At 38.9% G+C, this 24,909-nt stretch overlaps 1 protein-coding gene across 8 annotated transcripts in view; it reads right to left on the reverse strand.

Moving 5' to 3' along the window:
• polr3g (polymerase (RNA) III (DNA directed) polypeptide G) overlaps positions 1 to 14,249 on the reverse strand; it is a 31,255-nt gene extending 17,006 nt beyond the window's left edge. Inside the window, exons 1-3 of one of the 8 annotated variants that reach the window (XM_051929535.1) lie at positions 14,159 to 14,249; positions 12,915 to 13,035; positions 7,213 to 7,342 (exon numbers count right to left, since the gene is read on the reverse strand). In XM_051929535.1, coding sequence (XP_051785495.1) covers positions 7,213 to 7,342; positions 12,915 to 13,035; positions 14,159 to 14,205 — 298 coding nt within the window. In that variant the 5' untranslated portion in view covers positions 14,206 to 14,249. The other 7 variants (XM_028804743.2, XM_028804745.2, XM_028804746.2 and 4 more) reach the window with 7 other exon arrangements.
• Positions 14,250 to 24,909: the final 10,660 nt, after the last annotated feature.

The raw sequence follows: 24,909 nt of genomic DNA on the forward strand, positions 1-24,909 counted from the left end.
CTATACAATGTGCAACTGAAAATATACTTTTAATATTTTTAACCATGTGGCAGCACTGGCAACACCCTTGCATTACCAGTGTAACAATGCAGGTATGCATATTTACATTTCTGATATGAGGTTTTCAAGACAATACCCCTTTTCAACATAATTCATTTTTGGACTTTACCCTTAAATTTTATCTGCAACTAATAATTATCAAATATAATCAATAAGCCTGCTATATAATGTCTAATGCATTTTGCTTAAACCAAACATGCATGCACTACAGTGGTCCCAAAATACAGCCAACAGAAAACTAAAAGAGGTGGTGTGAGCACAATATAATTGAATGCAGTGTTAAGGGCCATTACGCACATGAGGGTAAAAAAAGTTTGAAGTAAATGATCAGGAAGTCAAGGATATTAATTTTTTCACTTTACTAAACCACATCATTTAAATCACTTTGGTGAGCATAGAAATGCCCCCAATAGGCAGCAGCATTAATAGGTGGCACATGGTAAATATAAACTTTAAACCGGTGTTGCAATACAAAAATGACAGTGCAGAACTATAGTAAGCCTGTTCCAAGATAAAGGACAAGCAATCAAAAGCTGAAGCAATTAATTCAACAGAACAACATCACTTTGGCCTGATGAGTTGAGGAGGCTGATGATGTGTCTTGCTTTGGACAGGGAGAGACTTGCAGATAGAACACTAGCCATATATGAGACAATCCATAATGGGAAAGCTGTGCTTGAGTACTAGTTTTATTTCCCTCTGTGTGAATTTTACATGTGTTTACTTCAGTTTCTTTAGTTGAGTAGTTTCCTCTCACACGTTTAGTAAATCAAAACTAGCCCTGTGTATATGAGAATAGTCAAGAGTGTGTAATGGTGGACTGTCCAGAGCTGGTTCCATTCTCACAAAAGACATAAAATATGATATCTACGTCTACTTTCTGTTAATTTATCTGAATTATTCAGAGGTATTAGCTGGAATGGTTTTAATGTATAGGACGACAGAAACCTACAGCCTGATTTAAGAGTAAATGCACACAGTGTACTAGAAACTCTGATTTTCAAGAGTTCTTTTAATCACAATAGTATGTTAGCAGGAAACAAATCTAGAAATGATGCTTTTTTATATAGACTGCATGCTGTGGTAAAAATTAAAGCAATCTGCCACAAAAGCTACGTAATGAATTCAGATACTTAAAATTTTAAAAGATTGGTATTTTTCTAGTTAAAGTTATTTCTTCACAAACATGGTATATAGAGGAATGCATTTACCACTCAAAATTGTGTTCTAAAGTCAAGTCTTTTCTATAAATGTTTAGAAACATCTTGCCCTCACTGGTGCTTTACAATGGAAGCAAATGGGGCATGGGGAACCACAGAAAAAAATGATAGTTTAAAAACCTTATATGTTCTTTTCCTCTGCCTCCTATCAAAGCAGAACAAGTTGAACTTTTATGAATTCGCCAATGTAAGGATTCATCTAGCAACATCTATCAAAATTGAAATTACACAAAAAAATAAAAAACAAACAGTTGAATAAATTAACTGCTAAGTTTCAAGGATAAAGGTTTGGCCATTTTCATAGAATTATGTTGTAAAAAGTAAGAATAAAATTAAAAACCAAAAGAGGACCTATGCACTGTAATGCAGTACATATTGTGTGCATTCAAACCATGGCAAAATGTCACTACAGATATTATATTATATACAGTATATAAACAACAATTCATTCAATTCTTTTTAGTCATGTGTACAAGTACCATGTACAATGAAATGCTTGCTTGCATGTACCCCCGCAGACAGTGAACATAGACCAAAAAAAAAAAAAAAAAAAAAAAACCACAATAAATGATAATACCAATGAAACCAAACCAGGTAATAATAAAACATCCTTCAACAATCTGAAGTAGCCCAGTACTTTTCTCTGCTTAACATTCAGTTAAGAGAATGCAGTACATACTTGGTTATCCATGATGGACAATAAATTAGTCAGTAATTCCTCTATACATGCTGTACACCAATTACAATTAATATTCCACAACAAAGTAGAACAACAAGCACTTAGAATATGGAACTAATACAAGAGATAGCTGAAACGTGAGATGTTACTATCAATTGCACACTACCAAGACAACTGTATATTTACACCATATCTATAGTAAACAGTATTTCTAGTATCTCTCTATTAAGCAATATCATCAAGCACATATCTCACTGTTCACTAGGAATATCCTCCGTTTAGAAACCTTTGAATTAATATCTTTGCTTAATGAGACATTCTTGGAATCACAATAATCCCTAACCCTGTAACATCACTTTGAGGAGTAATGCCCCATGAAACAGTCTTGCATCTGTGTCATGTTTTATTCATTTTAATCTGACAGATATCCATCACTGTTGTTCACAGTTAAGTGAACATTGACAACCACTGCTAAGGTTCTGGATATTTTACTATCTGTGAGTTATTACATCATAGGAAATCTTTTTCTATTTTTGCTCTCCAGGTGGCTAGAGGAGGGGATATTTGATCTGAAAAAGTACTGTATTTCTTGCTGATTTTTAATATTTTTATTATAATGAAATCTGCAAGTCGATAAAATAATTTTAAAAAATGCATATCCTATCAGTAACTTACAGGAAGTAGTTTAAACACAACAAATGCATTAACATAAAATTAACCTATTTAAACCAAAACCACGGGGGCGGCACGGTGGCGCAGTGGGTAGCGCTGCTGCCTCACAGTTGGGAGACCTGGGGACCCGGGTTCACTTCCCGGGTCCTCCCTGCGTGGAGTTTGCATGTTCTCCCCGTGTCTGCGTGGGTTTCCTCCGGGCGCTCCGGTTTCCTCCCACAGTCCAAAGACATGCCGGTTAGGTGGATTGGCGATTCTAAATTAGCCCTAGTGTGTGCTTGGTGTGTGGGTGTGTTTGTGTGTGTCCTGCGGTGGGTTGGCACCCTGCCCAGGATTGGTTCCTGCCTTGTGCCCTGTGTTGGCTGGGATTGGCTCCAGCAGACCCCCGTGACCCTGTAGTTAGGATTCAGCGGGTTGGAAAATGGATGGATGGAAACCAAAACCACAAAGTACAAACTTTTCTAATAGTTTAAAATCACATTTATTCTGAACAAAGGGTTACTGCTCTCTATATATATTACTAATAAAACTTCAAATCATACTGGCTTCAATACTGTATTAGCATTAGAGCCACTCTGACATTTGGTGCTTAGTTGTTAACAATTCCAAAGTAAATCATACCCTAAGAAAATGTATAGTATACTCATTGTATACTACTAAATGTTATCATTAGAATTATATCTTATACCAACAAAACGAAAATAAATATTCTATTTTGGTCAAAATAAGAAATGCAAGTCATTTTCATAATAATGTAGTGGGTTAAGAAAATGTATGGATGGATGAATAAGTTACACAAAAACAAAATCAAATCAAAAATAAAAGCAAGGAGTCAAATTTTCCTACTTTTTGTTAAACTTTTTCTTTTATCAGTTATTCAGGTTAAAATCTGATATGATCATGCTACTAGCTTTTCACTATAAATTGTTAAGTCAGTTTTCAATCTGAAGATTTGCTGCCGTCAACACAAACCAACTGTCTTTCTGACAAGTTGCAAAGTTGAGAGACGTCACCAAGTGAGTGTAGTGGATCTGAATCTTATATCTACAATATCGGAGAATGTAAGAGACACTAAGGAGCATAAGTCAGTCAGTCAATTTCCAACCCGCTATATCCTAACACAGGGTCATGGGGGTCTGCTGGAGCCAATCCAAGCCAGCACGGGGCGCAAGGCAGGAACAAACCCCGGGCAGGGCGCCAGCCCACCGCAGGGAACATAAAGTGGGATACATTAAATATTCCCATACTCAGCTGGGAGCATTGCGGTCACTACCACCTAAGGAGCTCTGTTACACCATAGCAGCTCATCTGAGGATGAAAAGGGCAAAGATCCAGAATGAGGATGAGGAAAAGTAAGGTGGAATTTTTTCAGACCTTGCCTACCTCCATATAATGAGGAATGTTGGATTGTTTTTAAATGTTGGGTGGTCTGTCAAATCTCATGGCGATTTACAGTGAGTTCAGGTACTGTGGAGAACAGGCTTAAACTTCTTATTTCAGATATTATTTTAAAGGGTAAAGTTCAGTATTTTTATAATGCAGAATAATAAAGTATTATTTATTTAATTCTGATGGAAATCAAGAATATGACAAAGTATAAAGGTGCAATGTCCTGAAGAAAAAACAATTTAATCTTTGAACAAAATTGTTTGACACTGGTCTGTGCCAAGAGTCACCCTTCTTCCTTCACTGTGGCACAGAGTTTTGCAGTTAAGACGCAGGTTTTACGACTAAAACACACTTACAAGGCATTGGTGGTCTGGGTAAAATGGATAAGAGATTCATTTAGATATAGATAATGAAACAGAAAACTATTTCTTTTTTAACTGCATTGATGATGATCTTGTATTATGATTTACATAGCCACTTACTGTATACTCACTGAAGTTATAATTTAAAGTATCCTCAAAGCATCCATGCAACTTTATACACTGAGGGGAAAAAATGCAAAAGCACATATTGTGGGTATTGCAGAGAACCATATTAAACCAATTATATATCAAATGCTACTTAATACTGCATGGGTTATACATGATACAATCAGAAGAGAGTGGAAAAAGCAGTAGAGGGTATGGAGGAGACTGATCTGAAAAAGATATACTATAAATCCCAGCACATTACAATTTAAGCTGTAATGTGTGATAATAACTTTGAAATGCAGTCTGAATTTGTCCATATTACTGATAAGGAGGGGTTTGCTCCATCTTTTAGATGCTTATTTTAAAAATGATTCCCTCTGTTGTGAACATTCTAAAGAGGAGTTATTCTGAATACTTTGGATGGGACAGCAAGCTTGATCCTCTGTATTTTAAAGTTACTGCCTTTAATGTAAACCTGTGGTACATTCCAGCAGGTCTCACCATTTTACCACCACCTACTAGTCTGTTATTGACAGCATCAGCTCATCATTATCCATGCACGAAGTTCTTTCGCATGCATGTGGGGGGGGGGGGGGGGGGGGGCTGGTTGTTCTTTGTTTATTATATACAAGTACAAATTATGATTTCACATGCTTAACAAAAGGTCTTACATCAAAACAAAAAGATGCTTGTACTGTAATTCTGATATACCTTCAAACACCATTCTGTGGAAAAATAACTGCAGATAAAAATATGGGATAATTATTTTTTGTATTAATCTATTTGTTACTATTGGTGGGCTCCAGCTAGCCTCTGACCCCATTCTGAATAAACAAGTTTAGAAAATTGATGTTTGGTTTAATGTATTACCCTGTGTAACAGCTCAACTAACTGTATGTATAGTACCTTTAAAAAAAAACTATTGGCTTCATTAGTATAGAAGTTTCACAGTCATTAGCACTGCTGCTTCAAGGATGCAGGGTTCTGAGACTGAATCTGTTACTGTGAAGTTTACATGTTCTCCCCATGTTTGCATGCATTTCTTCCAATTACTTTGGTCTTCCTTCAACTTCCCCCAAAAGAGTGTGTTGGATTAATTTGTGATTTCAAATTGGTCCTGTGAAAGTGGGCTTATGGGAGTGTGCATGAGTGGGTTCAGTGATGGACAAGCACCATTCTATGTGCTAGCTTTCCATGATCCAGAAATGGAGATTGAGTGGGTTTGAGGATGTTGTTACTATGCAATATGAAAGAACTCACACTTCATTGACATTTAACATTTTCTATACTCTTGAATAGGTTTCAAAAATCATAGGTCTTAATTTAATATGATGATATTCAGGAGTATTGTTTCATAGCACTGCATTTTAGGCTAATAACTTATTTTAATTTGTAGTTGGCCAATACAGCAATGTGGTATGCTACACAGGGTGAGCCAAACTGAAGTACCACATTTCTCCAGGTCATTGTTCAAGGTAGAGGCAGCCAAGTGGGTTGGGGTGGTGGTCCATTAATAGGCGATCCCTTGTAGTTTTCAGTTTCATAATACAATTTAGCTTTTGCTGTTGAAGCGCTCTTCAAAAACAATGAATCCATCATCACTATGCAACGCTGCCTTCCAAACACACTTCAGCATTCCTTCTAACTATGACATCCCAAATCGAAAAACAATTTTTCAGTGGGTGGCTAAATTTAGACATGACAGGTGCAACATTGAACATAAAAATCTCCAGGTCATCCTTGGACTGTACAAACGCCTGAAAACATCCAAGCTCTAAGAGTATCAATTCTGTAATCTCCTAGACTTTCAGTACGCAAACATGCTTCTGCCCTTGGCATTTCCAACACATCTTTGGAGAGGATTTTGCATGAGGACCTTAATTTCCTTCCATACAAAATGATGTTAGTGCAGGAACTCACAGAGAGACAGAGAGCTGTCGAGAGTTGTGTGGAAACATTCTGCAAACCATTCATTGAGATGCCATCGTCAAGGCACATTTCCATTTGAATGGTTTCATAATTAAGCAAAACTTTCACTATTGGGCTGAAACCAACCCTTGTGAACTTCAGAGACCCCTGCACAGTGAGCATGTTACAGTTTGGTGTGCCATTTCCAGAATTTGGCATTGTAGGCCCTTATTTTTTTTTCTGGGGAGGAAGGTGCAACAGTCACCGTCACTTCAGAATGTTAGATTGAATTGCTAGAGAACTTTTTGCAGCACCAACTGGAAGAAATGGATGTGGTGTATACCTATTTTCAACAGGATGGAGGAACAGCTCATATGGTGTGGAGATCCGTGCAAGGTATACCTATAGTATATATACACACACACACACACACACACACTGGATGACTTGTATGATGTGTATACTATAATTGAAATCAATCAAAAACAGCTAAAAGCATTTCAGTTTCTTTATAACATATCCATATTACTTCTTTCTCCACACCAAGGTTTTCTATGGAATACAGAAAGTAAATATAAACATTTTTTTAGCTTTACAGGAAATCCACCATATTCTTCATTAGTCATTGTAAAATGGTTAACACAGACAATTTATTTTTAAGAAGCACAAAAATGTGGCTGACATTATGGAATTTGATTTTGATACAAATCTTGTAATACGAGATCAATTGTAACATATTGCTGTTTTACAACTGATGTCACAGAACTAAATTAAGCATGTACAAAAACAGATACAAGGAAATAAAAATAATTACCTGTTTTATGGCCAGGTAACAATATATAGTAAGGGAGTGCTTTCATACTTCCCCGTATCTCTTGCTTTAATGCCAACATGTAATCCTCACCTTCTCCAGTTTTTAATGGCACAGGTTTGGAATCAACTATCTAAAATCAAATTTTGAAAAAAAATATTGTTAGCACGTACTTAAGAAGCAGTGGCTTCCATAACTATAATGATAGTGAGGTCAAAACTGATGTTTTTTTACTGTAATCACAAGCAATTTGGATTTCAGATAGAAACATAATACAGTATGAGACACATAAAATTTCTAAATTTATCTCCATGTATATTGTACAGTATATGTTGTAAAATTTTAGAATACCATCACTTATCATGTAAGCACAAGTATTGGGACAAATTAACTTATAGTAAATAAAGCAATCCCTGCATCAAGCATTGGCAGGCAGTACACTAACAAGAGGACTAAAAGTAACTGGTATGACAAAACTAAATTGTATGGCAGCAGGGAATAATCACCTAGAGTCCACCTCTACTGGCTAGGTTTATTATAGTTAGCAACATGCTATCACTCTCACCGACCACCTAGTTCGCCTCTATTGTAAAGCCAGCCCTGCTAGTGAATAATCTGAAATGTCAGTCATTGATTTTTTTCAACCGCTTTGTCCTTAAGCAGGCTTGGGGGTCTGGGGCTGGAGTCCATCCCAGCTACCATAGGGTGGAAGGCAGGAACAAACCCTGGACAGGGCCCATGTCCATCACAGGGTGAACACACACACACACACACACACACACTCACTAAGGCCAATTTAGCATCATCAATCCAACTAACCTGGAATTCTTCAAACTGTGGGAGGAACCCGGAGCACCTGGAGGAAACCCATGCAGGGGAGAGCATAATTATGATATTACAGCAATAACGGAAACCTCGCTAAATAGCAAAGATGGGGATGAGTATAACAGAGGGATACACATTTTTAGGAAGGACAGATAGAAGTGAAAAGGAGGTGGAGTTGCTGTTTACGTCAAACAGAGTTAAAATGCAAATATTCTTCAGTTGGATGACGAACCCCATCTTGGTGAGGATATGTGGCTTCGCATTGGGGAAAAGAGGAGTGTGTTATAGACCACCCAATGAAGACAGTAATTTCAACAAACATCTTATTAGTAATATTAAAAAAAGGCAAGTTTACAAGGGGATATTATAGTGACGGAGAACTTTAATTATCCAAATACTAACTGGGATGACCTTGCAAATAGAGGAGCACAAGAGCAGGAGTTTTTAGAAGTAATCAGTGACTGTTTTCTAACACAGTATGTTAAAGCACCAACGCGGGGTGAAGCTTGTCTGGATTTAGTATTTTGTAACAATCAAGAAAGAACCAAGGATGAAGAGGTGATTGAATCACTATGGTCAAGTGACCATAATATAATACAGTTCTCACTGTTTTGTAAGAATGCGGATGCAAAGACTAAAATTGCTAAGTTTAACTTTGGTGGGGCAAAGTTTGAGCAGATGCAGCAAAGTCTAAGGAGGATAGACTGGGATAAGCTTTTAAAGTGTGGAGACCATCGAGGAGCAGTGGAACAGATTTTAAAATGTTTTACATGTAATCCAGGACAGGTACATACTAAATTTGGAATTAATAGGAAATTTAAAAAAAAAAAAAAAAAATCAGTGGGTTATAAAGAGTTAAAAAAAAGAAGCTGCAAAGGGGGGAAAAAAAACAGCTTTAAAAGGCATACAAGACTAATAACTCCAAAGTGAATTGTGGGGTATCAAGGAGGAGGTGAAGTGCATCAGAAATAGTAAAGGGGAATTAAAAAAGATACAGTCCGTGAAATAGTGAACACTCTAAACTTACATTTTTCTGAGATCTTCACAAGTGAGAAAGTAGAGAACCTCCCAGCAGTAAATGGGACTACTAAGGAGACACTGAAGGATTTTGAAATTGTAAAGGGAGAAGTGCTGCTCAGATTAAATAGGCTGAAATCAAACAAATCACCAGAACCAGATAATATTTACTCTCAAGTTCTTAAGGAGGCTAGCAAGTACATATATAAATCCATAATGCCTATTTTTAGGAAGTCACTGCGCGGTGGGGAAATTCCAAAGGACTGGAAAATGAAAAAGAAGTTGGAGTTCAGGATGATGTTTTTCGATGGGTGCAGAATTGGCTCAGATTGTTCAGACATAAGGAGGACAGGGGACACAAACCCTGGTGTCCTTACTGTAAGGCATATCACCCATATAATCTGAAGTGGTACAAACTTAAGCAGTAAACAGAGAGGTTAAAAAAAGTTTAGGTTACCAAAAACTAAAAATAATAGTTAAAGTATTTTTTTGGGAACAAGTAATGGGTTAACAATTTGCAACTTTTATGCAGCAATGGAAGTTAATTAAGCCATAAATGTTGACATAAAAATTTCTTACATGTGTTCCCATGTTTGTGGCTTACTTACAAACCCACAGTATAAAAGTAGTACCATACCACCGCTTTGATCACCTTCTCACTAGCATCGAAGAATATGAGCTAGAGTTCACACACAGCACCTGTAAGTACTGTAAAAGGCAGACACACAAGGCTAAGGACAATGAGGTAAAACGTTGAAAATAAAATAAAAAAAAAAAAAAAAAAAAAAAAAAGATACCTTACCTAAGGGTTTTAGTTATGTCCTGGGAACGGGGCAATGATTAAAGTCATATCCATAGTAAGTAAGAGACTAGAAGATTTTGCAAGTTGTGGCTTCAGAAAGTGCTCGGGAAAACAAAAAGCACATATACTTGGAAAAATATGATCATGCTTTGTGTTACTGAGGTTGTAAACTATCTGAAGAATAAAAAGTCAAAGAATTGCAAAGAATACCAATCTTCAATGACATTGTGAAATGCTAAATCTCATCCACATCTAAGGATATCTTATTTCATCCACTGTTCAACTACTTCAGGAGAATAACTTTGCTTTCCAACTGGGCAAGTCTAAAATGTGTTATCAACTCATACATTAACTATGAAAGAGAAAATGGGAAAAAAATAATTGCTTCCTCAACTCAGATAACTTTCAATCATATTTAATGAGGCAAAACAATGTAGGGTGTAAATACAAACAATACTGCAAAACACAATCGAGCTGAAGCCTTCAAAAGAAAACCAGAGCTTTAGAAACTACAGACATGTTTGAACAAACAGATTATTCTAGTGAGACATATGCATTTTAGTGTCAAACACCAAGTGATAGAGCATATATCAAGGATTTTGGAAAAATGTAACTCTTGTTTACAGGTGCTCACAGAGAAACAAAAGAAGAATACCTGTGTATTGCAAGTCCAATCATTGAGAACATTTAGGAAAACCTTACTGTTACTTTCTCATTCAAATCCTTTTAAGAAATAACTGACTTGTCATCTGATGGTACCCTAACTAAGTCTCAGCATTGCACAGAGTATCAAGTGTGTCAAGATGTTGCACTTAAAAAGTGCAAATGAGTGCACCACCTAACTATGGGAGTCAGGATTTTCTGCAAAGACAGCCCTCAAAACTTAAAGGACCAGGCTGAACCCTTAAGATGACATATGTGTATTTAGGATCTTCATGAGCACTAACACATCATTTGCAGGCTACAACAGTTATTACCTCATTAAGATCATAACCTGCAGTGGCTTTAAATCAATGCATACGTTTTTGAATACCAAACTTGTTTTCTATTTCAAATCGTTGTAGTTCCTGGATGTAAAACAAAGATCTACTACATTTATTACATTTCTTAAATAAATAAGATCACCTTTTATATACTTCCTATTGGGTAGATGCAAATGTGTCTTTTTCAAATGATCCCTGAAACATTGTATATGCTGCAGAGGGGCCATGGGTTTAGAAAGTTAACATTGTATGGAAACGATCTAGTACAGCTATGGAACTAAGAATTATATATACTGTAGTTGAAACAAGATAAATGTCTACCACAATGATTACAATATGAATGTATGTACAAAGAAACTGCACAACACACAATGTTATCACTAAAACATTGAGCATGCATGGCCATTTCTTCATCCAACTCACTTTTTCTTAGCTTCCAAATTAATTAGGCAGAGCTTCATCATGCAACAAGATAACAATTCAAAACACTAATAAAAAAAAAAAAATCAAAAGATTTTATCGCGGTATAAAGGGAGAAAGTGTCAGATAATCCACAACTAATCAAAACTGAATATAATTTCCTGAAAACAAGTCTGATGTCAAGAAATACTCCAAACAAACAGCAACTAGAAATACCTTGTAAAAAAAAGTTTGGTAAAACATCTTAAAAAAATGGGACTTAAATTATTTCAAAGAGCTGAAGTCTTAATGCATGCTAAAAAGTTCCAACCAAATACTAGATTTTATACTATTTTATTCTAATACAGTATGTCCAAATACTCATGCCCTATAATGTTAGGCTAGAACATGAAATGTAGCATTATTCTAAAACATTTAACAGTACAAACAGATCTTATTCAGTTTTTCACTTAGAATGAAACACAACAAACACTCACTTTGCCTTCACAATTACAACACTTATGAGGGGACAGTATTAATAAAAATCTTTTTAAAAAAAAAATTTAAAAACAGTGCTTTGAGAAGGTCTAAATTTATTCTGAAAGAGATTAAAATAAAACTGAATACAATGACCTTTAATTAAACACATGCAAAATAAAACCTGAATATTAACAGTTCATGTTGAATTAGCTTAGCAGAATGCTCTTAATTTAGCTCAGACTCAAACTAATCAAAAAAAATAAACAAATAAATAAAATAAAAATCACACTCACCCAGGCTACTACCTCTTTTAATTATCACCATTACAAAAGTGTCACCAGTCATTGAAAGAAAGAACAACTTGAAATGTAATTGCCTTATTACTTACTAAAGTTGCTCTGATTAATTCTAACTTCGTACTAACCTCTGAATCCCCCAATGTCCAAACACCTCCATACAACATAAATAATATTGAATTTTACTTATAAAGTGCAAGGTTATACAATAAGTGCAGTTCTATACATTGTCACATTATTTTATGTACCAAATATGTTTTTTGCACTATATTAATATACTGTGGTTGTAAATAATATAGTGATCATATAGTAAATGGGCAGCATGATAGTACTGTTGTCAGCACTGCTGCCTCATGGATCCAGCAGCCAGTCATTGTCTGTTTGGAGTTTGCACATTTTTTCCATGTCTGCATGAATTTTCCTCTGGCAGTCTAGTTTTCACTCCACATCGTAAAATATTTGCATGCTAGCTTGATTGATAATTCCAAATTTATACTTGTCCAAGTGTGAATACCCCTTCTTTGAACCAAATTCCAACGGGCCAACTTCAAACCTGTATTACATTAAGTGTATATGAGAATTTTATGTTAAAATGTCATGAACTGTGTATTATACATGTCTTATGGAGCAAACTCCTAGCAAAGATGTTGCCTTGCAGTAAATGTTACATTTAGTCAAATTCAACTCCGTTACGTCTCACTGTGAAAACAATTGTTCATGGAAGAAATAACTGCACCCTGATCTGCAATGGGACCATAAATCAAATTTCTAGAATACTATCTGAAATAGCACTATCTACAGTATATATTAATTTTCATTACTACAATTGCAAGAATTTAGACAGATGAGCCAGTCTTACAAACATCTAGAATGTATTTAACTAATATTGGTCTGTATACTTACAGGGTATAAAGGCTTTGGTTGGAATGCGGACTCCGGCAAGCTTTCACCTTTGGCAAGTCCCAAGGCCTCGATATTAAATGTAAAAGCTGCACGCCCTCTACCCCTTCCTGCCATTGCCGACCTGCAAAATTCCTGTAATTATGCAACATTTCAACTACACACAGATAAATAATAATGTATTATTAATTCTGCCATAAGACACAACTGCAAATAAGGCATTACTTGAGTCAACATTTTTGTGTTCTTAAATTCTTTATAATTTTACTTAGTCAGCATCAGTTCAGATTTTACACAGAATGCACACTGAATTACAGAATAATCTATGTATTGAACAAGAGATCAAATTTTCCCCATTTATCTACACAGTACATCTCCTATCTCCAGAATACTGAACAACGTTAGGAATAAATGATCACCAGAATATGAATATACGGCTGCTGATTTGTCATAACCTGATCTCTACTTTATTGAGAGGTGCGTCAAATCTGAATTGTAAAATGTAAAATATAAGCAACGTAACAGTCTGTTTATGTACACCTGGAAACGAGTCTGAAGTCAGCTCTGCAAAAGTATCATTTTCAATCATGCAGTTTCCTGGCATGCAGGGAGTTATTTAAAGGGGGTGATTAATTAAAAATGTATGGATGTATTTTAACAGTAGATCAATTCTCCAAGCTTCTTGAATACTTTAAAAGGTATCAATGGTTTTATACAGAGCTAATAAATCGACTATATATTTTATCCAACAATGTTGCATAACATCAAGCAGTGTAGCAATACGGAATAGCTTCCAAATTCATAGTGCTAAACTCGCATGCTACTGCAAAACTAATGGCTACAGTACTTATTGGTTACTGTGATTTGACTAAATAACTAAAAAATTGTACCTGCGGAATGTAATTTGTGACAAAAGTAAATTTGCTTAGTTAAAATGAGTATGATTGTATTCAGTAACGAATATCACACTATGACAGAAGTTTACGACTCAGCACATTTGCAACTACCGATGGGGTGTTCCTCCCACAGCGTTAAAGGGAGGACAAGCATGGGATTATTACACCCACCCACGCTACATCATCTTGCTCCTGCTATGAAGGCAACACCAGGTTTTCCATAGTTGGTTGCTTTCCATCTGCTCTTTTACCAAACTCCTTTATTCCAAACGAGGCAGGACCCGCAGTACACTGGCTTTACAAATAACCCCTTACCAGATTACACCAATGCGCTTGCGCACAAAACACTACCTTTCCTCTCCCCCACGTAGAAGTAATGCAGCAAGGAATAAACACATTAGCGCCCTAGAAGGGCGTCCCTTTAAACTTTTTTTTTAACGATTGACAAATCTCTCTCGAACCTCATTGGCTTTCTAGAAGATGACTAATTGAAGTTCCGCCTACATTCATGAGATGCTATTCATTGGACTAGAAGAGAGTGACGCTTTCAAACTGGAATGTTCGACCACGTGATCTTGTGTTAGAATATAGCCGGGTTGACTGACTGACTGATCTTTGGGGGCGGTACTAGGAATGCGTGCCCCAGATAAGCCGTGCCCTTGTATACGCTGGAGCTATGCTTGCAAGGCGGTATTATGTAAATCTGTCACAACCGTTAGCTTGCCAAGCGCTCTGTTCTCTCGGTAAGCTAAGAAACATGAATAAACAAATGCAATATATTTTGTTTGCTTAATTGCTTAGAGTAAATGCAATTCCTTATTATATTCGCGATTACGGTATTCATGTATTTTGTATTTATGCCTACAATACCATATATTGATAAACGACGCTTCAAAAATGTAGAACACTCCATTAAATCAATGCTGCATTTAAAACAACGTTAAACAAACTTTATTACCGGAATTCATCACTTTAGATGTCGAATAGAACGAGAAGGTGCAGACAATTCAGAACATGCTATTTCTTGGGAAGTTGCAGCGGCCACAGATTTTCGTGGCAATGTAAGTAATTGTCTAGAAACTGTCTGATTATTTCATGTTTAAAAACAAAAACATGCTGTGTCATCTTTTCTGCCTTCGCTACCGTCGCTGCAGTCGACGTGAAAATCAAGTGAAGCAAAATGTGATATATACGGCTAACGTAGTTCTGCCATTTTTGCTGCCTTTTCGCATTCTGCAGCTGTAGACGTCAAAAGCAAGGGAAGCAAAATATAGCAGACGCAGATGACAGGTTATGCAGCCTACAAGGTTTTGCTGCTTTTCACAGGCAGACACACGGTGCTAGAATGAAAAATAGCAAAGCAATGGTTAGAAATTGATGGTATTGTTGGTAATTAGACACTACTACTTGTGAAAGATTGTGAACAGTGACAAATGTGTGTCAGATTTGCTTGTCGCATTTTTATATTCAAGGTTTAAAATCTAGCATATGTCGTGTTTTCATTGACTACTGTATAGCATGAAGTGAAATACGGGGTAATTTGAAATAACTTGTTTTTTGTGATGCTGCTGGATGAAGATGTAGATTGTGATATCTTTCATACTTCCGCATTACATTTTCCTGCAGTGGCGTTCATGTGAAATAACTGTAGTTTATGTAAATGACTGAAACTCACATTCATATCAAATATTTATTAGGTATTTTCTAGTTTTGTTTTAAAAAAAATAGGGTGGGAAATTTATATACACACGTTCTCTACCTTGGTTTAACTGATTTAAATTGTCTTTGGAAGTCTGATCAGCAAGTGTGTAAACTTGTAATCATCCATCCATCTATCTTCTTCCCCTTATCTGAGATCGGGTCGCAGGGGCAGCAGCTTGAGCAGAGATGCCCAGACTTCCCTCTCCCCGGCCACTTCTACTAGCTCTTCCGGGGTAATCCGGAGGCGTTCCCAGGCCAGCCGAGAAACATAGTCCCTCCACCTCCAGCGTGTCCTGTGTCTTCCCCGGGGCCTCCTCCTGGTTAAATGTGCCCGGAACACCTCACCAGGGAGGCGTCCAGGAAGCATCCTGATCACATGCCCGAGCCACCTCATCTGACTCCTCTTGATGCGTAGGAGCAGTGGCTCTACTCTGAACTCCTCCTGGATGACTGAGCTTCTCACCCTTTTCATCTTTAAGGGAAAGCCCAGACACCCTGCTGAGGAAACTCATTTCATCTACTTGTATGCACGATCTCATTCTTTCGGTCACTACCCACAGCTCATGACCATAGGTGAAGGTAGGAAAATAGATCGACCAGTAAACTGAGAGTTTTGCCTTACGGCTCAGCTCCTTTTTCACCACGGCAGACAGATGCAGAGCCTGCATCACTGCGGACACCGCACCGATCCGTCTGTCAATCTCCCGCTCCATTCTTCCCTCTCTCGTGAACAAGACAAGAGGCCAACTCTCACTGGAAACATGCTCGACTTACTGCCGGCAATGCGGACCAAGCTCTGACACCGGTTGTACAGGGACCGAAGAGCTCTTATCAGGGGGTCGAGTACCCCATACTCCTCGAGCACCCCTCACAGGATTCCCAGAGGGACATGGTAGAATGCCTTTTCCAAGTCCACAAAACACATGTAGACTGGTTGGGCAAACTCCCATGCGCCCTCCATGACCCTGCCAAGGGTGTAGAGCTGGTCCACTGTTCCGCTACTAGGACGAAAACAACACTGTTCCTCCTGAATCCGAGGTTCAATTATCCGACAGACCCTCCTCTACAGGACCCCCGAATAGACTTTTCCAGGGAGGCTGAGGAGTGTGATCCCTCTGTAGTTGGAACACACCCTCCTGTCCCCTTTCTTAAAGAGGGGGACCACCAACCCGGTCTGCCAATCCACAGGCACTGTCCCTGATGTCCATGCGATGTTGCAGAGGCGTGTCAACCAAGACAGTCCTACAACATCCAGAGCCTTGAGGAACTCCAGCGTATCTTATCCACCCCCAGGGCCCTGCCACCAAGGAGTTTTTTGACCACCTCGGTGACCTCAATCCCAGAAATGGGAGAGCCCACCTCCGAGTCCCCAGTCTCTGCTTCCTCGTTGGAAGGCATGTTAGTGGGATTGAGGAGGTCTTCGAAGTACTCCCTCCACCAACCCACAACATCCCGAGTTGAGGTCAGCAGCGCACCATCCCCACTATATACAGTGTTGACACTACACTGCTTCCCCCTCCTGAGACGCTGGATGTTGGACCAGAATCTCCTCGAAGCCGTCCGGAACTCGTTCTCTATGGCCTCCCCAAACTCCCCAAAGTTTTTGCCTCAGCAACCACCGAAGCCGCATTCCACTTGGCCTGCCGGTACCTATTAGCTGCCTCCGGAGTCCCACAGGACAAAAAGCTCCTATAGGACTCCTTCTTCAGCTTGATGGCATCCCTCACCGCCAGTGTCCACCAACGGGTTTGGGGATTGCCGCCATGACAGGCACCAACCACCTTACGGCCACAGCTCCAGTCAGCCGCTTCAACAATAGAGGCACGGAACATGGCCCATTCGGACTTAATGTCCCCCACCTCCCTTGGGACGTGGTCAAAGTTCTGCCGGAGGTGGGAGTTGAAGCTACTTCTGACAGGGGACTCTGTCAGACGTTCCCAGCAGACCCTCACATTACGTTTGGGCCTATCAGGCCTGACCGGCATCCTCCCCCACCATTGAAGCCAACTCACCACCAGGTGGTGATCATTTGACAGCTCCGCCCCTCACTTCACCCGAATATCCAAGACATGTGGCCGCAAGTCCGACAACACGACCACGAAGCCAATCATCGAACTGAGGCCTAGGGTCCCTGGTGCCAGGTGCACATATGGACACTCCTATGCTTGAACATGGTGTTCGTTATGGACAATCCGTGACGAGCACAGAAGTCCAATAACAAAACACCACTCGGGTTCAGATCGGGGGGGCCATTCCTCCCAATCATGCCCTTCCAGGTCTCACTGTCATTGCCCACGTGAGCACTGTAGACTCCCAGCAGAATGAGGGAGTTACCAGAAGGTGTGCCTTCTAGCACCCCCTCCAGGGACTCCAAAAAGGATAGGTACTCCAGACTGCTGTTTGGCGCATACGTGAGGCTACCCTCTCGTCTACTGGGGTGAACCCCAATGACCAGGCTCCAAGTCTGGGGGCAATAAGTATGCCCACACCTGCTCGGCGCCTTTCACCGGGGGCAACTCCAGAGTGGTAGAGAGTCCAGCCCCTCTCAAGGAGATTGGTTCCAGAGTCCAAGCTGTGTGTCGAGGTGAGCCCAACTACGAGGGTTGTCTGGGTTCTGCGCGGAATCACTCGAAATAAGTAGCCAAGGATTTTTTTTTCTATTTTTCTCATGTACTTCGATCCTTTTTAAACTTTTTCCAAGTATTCACCGCCAACATCAATGCACTTTTGGGCTCTTCTGACCCACGCCGCAAAACACTCGCGAAAGGCTGTCTTTGTGAGGTTGTCCAGCTGTTCTTTGACAGCTGCAATCAGTTCCTCTCGAGTTTCGAAGTTGTGGCCTCGCAGGGGTTCTGTCACCTTCGGGAAGAGCCAAAAGTCACATGGTGCAAGATCAGGCGAGTAGGGTGGCGGGTTCAAAACGTTGACACCACTGTCTTCAATGAAATGCTTCGTCGCATTAGCCATGTGGGCTGGCGCATTGTCATGATGCAAAAAGTGCCTTTGCAAGTTCTTGGACCGGCCTCTACCCATCGCAGAAAAAACGTCAGGCAGGCACTGAGTGGTGTACCACTCAGAGGTCACAGTTGTCCTCTCCATCAGCGGAATTGACGCGACAATGCCATCGATTTTGAAAAAGATGGCAAACATGGTGCGTTCCACCGAGCGGATTAAACCATCAGAAAAGTCGTAAAAAATCATCACTCGAAAGTCACGCACGCACGGAGTCGGGAGCTTCGCCGCTAGCGCCAGCTGCGCACTCTCGGTTCGTTTGCTTCTCGTGTTCATTCTGAAGGAAGAGAGGGAGCAAAACATCCATCCATCCATTTTCCAACCTGCTGAATCCGAACACGGGTCTGCTGGAGCCAATCCCAGCCAACACAGGGCACAAGGCAGGAACCAATCCCGGGCAGGGTGCCAACCCACCACAGGACACACACAAACACACCAAGCACACACTAGGGCCAATTTAGAATCACCAATCCACCTAACCTGCATGTCTTTGGACTGTGGGAGGAAACTGGAGGAAACCCACGCAGACACGGGGAGAACATGCAAACTCCATGCAGGGAGGACCCGGGAAGCGAACCCGGGTCCCCAGGTCTCCCAACTGCGAGGCAGCAGCGCCTCCCACTGCGCCACCGTGCCACCTGGGAGCAAAACATCTGAACAAAAACATGCAACCACTTGAATAATCCCTCTAAACAGCAGAACAGGTTTCGACAGGCTGACACTCGACAAACGATAAAATTCCGTGCGGAACCCAGACAACCCTCGTATATCTAGCCGGAACTTATCGACCTTGCGCATTAGCTCAGGCTCCTTCTCCTTCAGAGAGGTGACATTCCACGTCCCAAGAGCCAGCTTCTGTAGCCAAGGTCCCTGCCTTCGGCCACCACCCAACTCACACTGCACCCAACCTCCTTGGCCCCTCCTAAAGGTGGTAAGCCAATGGGAAGGGGGACCCATGTTGCCTCTTCGGGCTGTGCCCGGCCGAGCCCCATGGGTGCAGGCCCAGCCACCAGGCGCTCACCATCGAGCCCCACCTCCAGCCCTGGCTCCAGAGGGGGACGTCGGTGACCCGCATCCGGGCGAGGGAAAACGCCGTCCAAAGTTTTTATTCGTCATGGTAGGTTTTCTGAACCGCTCTTTGTCTCATCCCTCACCTAGGACCAGTTTGCCTTGGGTGACCCTACGAAGGGGCATAAAGCCCCTGACAAGAGAGCTCCTAGGATCATTGGGACACGCAAACCCCTCCACCACGATAAGGTGGTGGCTCGAGGAGGAGACTTGTAAGCATGTTTAAATAAAGTTCAGGTTTAATGGGCAAAAATCAATTTTATATTTTACATGGTATTGCCGCGAAAATTTTTTTCAACTCATGTCTTCATGGAGAACAGAGAAAACATTCTTTCTGATATTAGGAGCATCTATTGAAACTTAACGCTGGCTGAAGAAAACAATATCACAATGGTCCATGAAAAAAATCTCACGTTACTCAAGTCACATAATTCTTGTGTCAGGTCATCCAGTTATATGCTCAAAAAAGGCAAAATATATTCATTTATATTGTTAAATAATCTATCCATCCATCCATTTTCCAACATGCTGAATCCGAACACAGGGTCACGGGGGTCTGCTGGAGCCAATCCCAGCCAACACAGGGCACAAGGCAGGAACCAATCCCTGGCAGGGTGCCAACCCACCGCAGGACACACACAAACACACCCACACACCAAGCACACACTAAGGCCAATTTAGAATCGCCAATCCACCTAACCAATAATATTTCCAGAAATTCAGAGCAGTACATGAATAGGAAATGCATTCACATGGGAAAGACCTTTTGAATTGAAGTCAGCACTCTTGACCAGTAAATGAGGGAGAGAGACATGTCTAAATTTCAAATGGTCAATCCCATGTGAACATGTTTCCTCTGCATATACTGGTTTGGTTTTCCTAAAGTGTTTATTTAACAGTATGTTTTATGCAAAATACATTTGTTTTGCCCATTGTGAGCATACAACTGTATAAGCTGACATGAGAATTATGTTACATGAATAATTAGGTTTTTTCTTGGTCATTTTTATATTGTTTGCTATTGTCCCAGATTGGTCTTCATAGATGCCCATTCTAACACAAAGTATTTATCTCTGTTCTCCGTTGAAAACATGAGATTAAGGGAATACTAAACCAAAAAAAATTTTATTATACTGTATGTTACTTACCACATGTGTTTTGTTTTAATGACCGATAAAAATTCTGAAAGTCATGAAAAATGGAAACAAATAATTATGATAGAATAGTGGTCTATTCAAATCAATGCTGGTAAGCAACAAACACTTTCAAAAACATCCAAACAAAAACATTTTGCATTACACGTGTTGCATCAGCAAACAAAAAAAATGTCAATGCACAATAAGATTAGAAATGCAAAAATAGCAATTCATGAGTAGAAACTGTATAAAGTCTACTGTAGTAGTACAAATGGGGGAAAGCACAATGAATCATGTTGTTAATAGATATAAGTACATTTGAAATTGTTGGAAATATGATATACAAAATTGGAAAAGCTCTCAACAACAAATTGCATATAGCAAATATTGAACATTAGTATGCAGATAAAGAAGAAATACTATATAAATTCCTCAAGTTGCACTCCCAGAAAATTATGATAAAACTGAAAACAAAGGTTAAATGTACAAACTGAATGTGCATAAGTGTGGTGTACTGTCCATTCAGAAAATGGAAGTACTGGACTATATAATTGGTAGCGAAGTGTGACAGAACAAAATAATCATTTTTAAAGAAGTTGCTAATTAATATTCTGTTTTAGATCAGGATGGTCAGTTATTCCATTAAGGGTCACCAATCTGACTAGCCAGCACTAGTTAACCACTTTGTCATTTAAGTTCCTGGCATGTAAGCATCCAGCCGTCCATTAACAATCTCTCCTAATTCAATTTATGTAGTACCCAAGGCACAAAACAGCTTACCGCTAGGCAAAATCACTTATTAACACACACTCATTCACACTGTAGTGCTAAACACTGTACCATCCTTACTAAAAAGAACATGCACTTTCATAAATTTCTTTATGAGAATTTTTCAGACATAAACATTACTACATGTTAGTAAACCCAGCATAGTAAACTAAGTAACAGTCATTAGCTGTCCATAGGAAGATGCAAAGAAACTTTACATTATTGTGATTGAAAAATCCAATACACTAATTATGGAAATATATAGATAAAAATAAATCCCACTTAGAAATAACCACTTCCTTTTTATTTTAATTCTACTGTCATACCTGGCAATTCATATTTGTGAATAGAATGGTGTGAAGAGCATAGAAAACAGACTATCAGGAAACAGGTAGATGTAATTAGATCAAATGAATCATCTTTCATAATACCAGCCTCAAAGAGGCAATTGTGGTGCATACTTCTTTAAATTGTTGGTTTAAACAGTGATGATTCCATATCAAAATGGAGTGCATTTCCATCATGTGATTTGGGAACCCTCGCTCCCTTAGATGGTTAACTCAGCAATAATTGTTACTTAATGATTCTGAGTGATAACCTGGCTTTTAAGTTATAGTAGTGATTTCCTGCCTTGAGGGATTCCATCTGGTAAAACAATGCCTCTATCACCATAATACGGGCAGTCTGACAAAAACTTTGAGCAACCAACAAAGTTATGAAAGATTGAATAGATTTTGAGTTTAAGCTCGAGTTTGAAATGCACATTATCCTAACAAAAATCTCTGTACATGACAGGATAATTGGGGAACCATTATTCACCATGTTATCCGCAAACAGGTGTTGTGTATTGTTTAATTTAAGCATGGAAAACTATTTATTTTCTGAAACATTTTAAATACAATGCCCCAGGCAGTTGGAGCCTATTCTGGCAGCTTTGTCAATGAATCAGAATCCAATCATAAACCTTAGTCTTCTGCAGGGCACTCTTGTATGCACTAACTCATACTAGGCCATTTTAGATTTGCCAGTTATCTTAACTTTATTCCCTTAAATAGAGAGTAGATACTAAACGAAGACCTGCAGATGTATGTGGAGAATATGAAGACAACATAAAGTAAACATCCAAAGCAGCATTTAAGCTATGACCAAGGATAGTGAGTTAGTAATTCTATAAATTTGTTTGAATGATGCTGCACATTTCTGAAAACTGCCCTTCTAGTTCTAGTTCCTGTTCCAGTCTTGTGATTAACTTCACTTTTGTTACTTTAATTCAAGTTAAATGGTGATTCAAAATTGGTCTAGTGTGAGTCTGTGCATCAGTGGACACTATGATGGTTTCTTCTTTGTGCCTGTTGATGTCAGGATAGGTCTCAGCCCCCCATAACCCTGAATTGGATTAAGCAAATTTAAGAATGTTAAGTTGTGTTTTTGGAAAATTAATCGTGAAGGGTTTACTTTCAAGGCAGTGGGCTCATATACCCAACTTAAACACTCTGTGTGGAGTCTGCATGTTTTCCCCCATGTCTTTCTTTGGATTGTTCATCCCACACCCAAAGATATAAAGATTAGGTTAACTGGTAATTCTGAACTGGCCCTGTATGAATCTGCGTGAGTCTATGAGCCAGTGTATCCTATAATGGGGCTGGCATCCTTTCCTAGGAAGTTTCCCATCTTTTGCCCAGTGCCCAGTGTATGGACTTTTCCCTCTCAATATCCCTGTATTGGAAGAAGTAGGCTCAGAAAAGGAACTAAAGGTTAATTATTTTCATCCCTATATTTTGCCTGTGTAAAATGTTACAACAAGGATAAAATGGTGATTGTTTTCCATAATCCTTCTATATTAAAATTAGAAGTACTGTACTATCAGATTGCTTTGAGTCAGATGACTAAATATCATAGTGCACAGCTCTCACCATTGCTGGAATTTGCATTCCCCATTTAAAAAAAAAAGAGCACCGGGGGACTTAAACCAAATGGACTCATAACTTTAATTGCACTTAATGGGAATGTTTACCTTATATCAAAGTGTTGAATAGGTTCCAGTCTGTCTGAAGCAGGAAGTGTTACTGATACTAAAATGAAGTGCTCATTTTGTACAATCCATCATTTCTGCTGTTTTTGCACACTTCATTGTATTAGACCAGCAGTAACATACTGTACTATATGTCTACATGAGTACACCATAAAATTTAGTTTTATTATTTTTGCTGTCATGTATTTATTTAGAAGATTTGATTTATTCTTAGTGTTGTCATTAGAAAACTGGTTCAGAATGCATGCACAGATTTAGAAATATAAATCACTGATCCATTAATTTTCTGAACTCAGTTAGGAGACCTGGGTTTGTTTCCCGGATCCTTTTACACTGCCATGATATTGATTTATCACCAGTTGGACATTTCAGAAAAAAGTACATTTATGCTACAGTCAATTGAAACATGTCGACTGCAGACAGGTGATCACCATTTAAATAATTATGTGACTTCTGAAACCAACTGGCTGAATCTGTGATTATTTAGGTGTCATATTAAACAGGGTTCAAGTAATTATTTTATGTCTTATATTTGTAATTAATTTAGACAACATTAAAGAGTTCTGTTAATTAGTGTCAAGAAGGCCAAATTAAATACACCAATGCATCATGATTTCAGTGTTGTATAGCAATAAAATACTTTTTATAGATTTACAGATTTGTACAGATTTTCCTTACAATGAGCCTTCTGCTCTTTATGATAGTTTCCAGTTGCTTACAAACATGAATTTGTCTAAATAGTTATGAAAAGTGGCTGTTTTTTGAAGTAATGTTAGTTGTGTGCATTTTGCCATCTTAAGTCATAATTATAACTAGAACATAAAATAGCAGAGTCTGAAATGATGGTTTATATATTTTAATATGACTTTTGACTTACAGAAGTACATTTACAATATACTTGCTGTATAACCAACAAAATCTTTCTGTTTAACCATAGGCAGCATCCTGTGCTTATTAGAAACGGGGGTATTTCTGATTGGAAGTGGAAATGTTATTAACCAATTTAATACAATTTAATAAACATAAGTTACATAAACATAAGTTCAAATGCAAGATACATGATAGTACAGTGCCCTCCATCAATTGGACCTAACAGTGACTTAAAACAAAAAAGGCTTCAGCTTGGCTGGGATGCTACAATACTTTCGAATTTTACTGCTTTCATATTCTGTAACTTTCTCTGCATGTTTATCGCACCATCGTTTGTTTGAGCCTTTATAATTCCACTGCTTTCATAATCTTTTATCTGCCTTTTTTTCTCTCCCAAAGGTCTCTTTTCTCCGTGCTGCTCTTTCTTCTTTGATGAGAGCACAGGATCTGTGTGTGCTACAGCTGGCTGTGCTCTTATTTGATAAGAAGGGCGTGTCTTTCAAGAATCTGATGTT

This window comes from Erpetoichthys calabaricus, chromosome 7 (genome assembly GCF_900747795.2).
Source record: "Erpetoichthys calabaricus chromosome 7, fErpCal1.3, whole genome shotgun sequence".
Classification (NCBI taxonomy): Eukaryota; Metazoa; Chordata; class Cladistia; order Polypteriformes; family Polypteridae; genus Erpetoichthys; species Erpetoichthys calabaricus.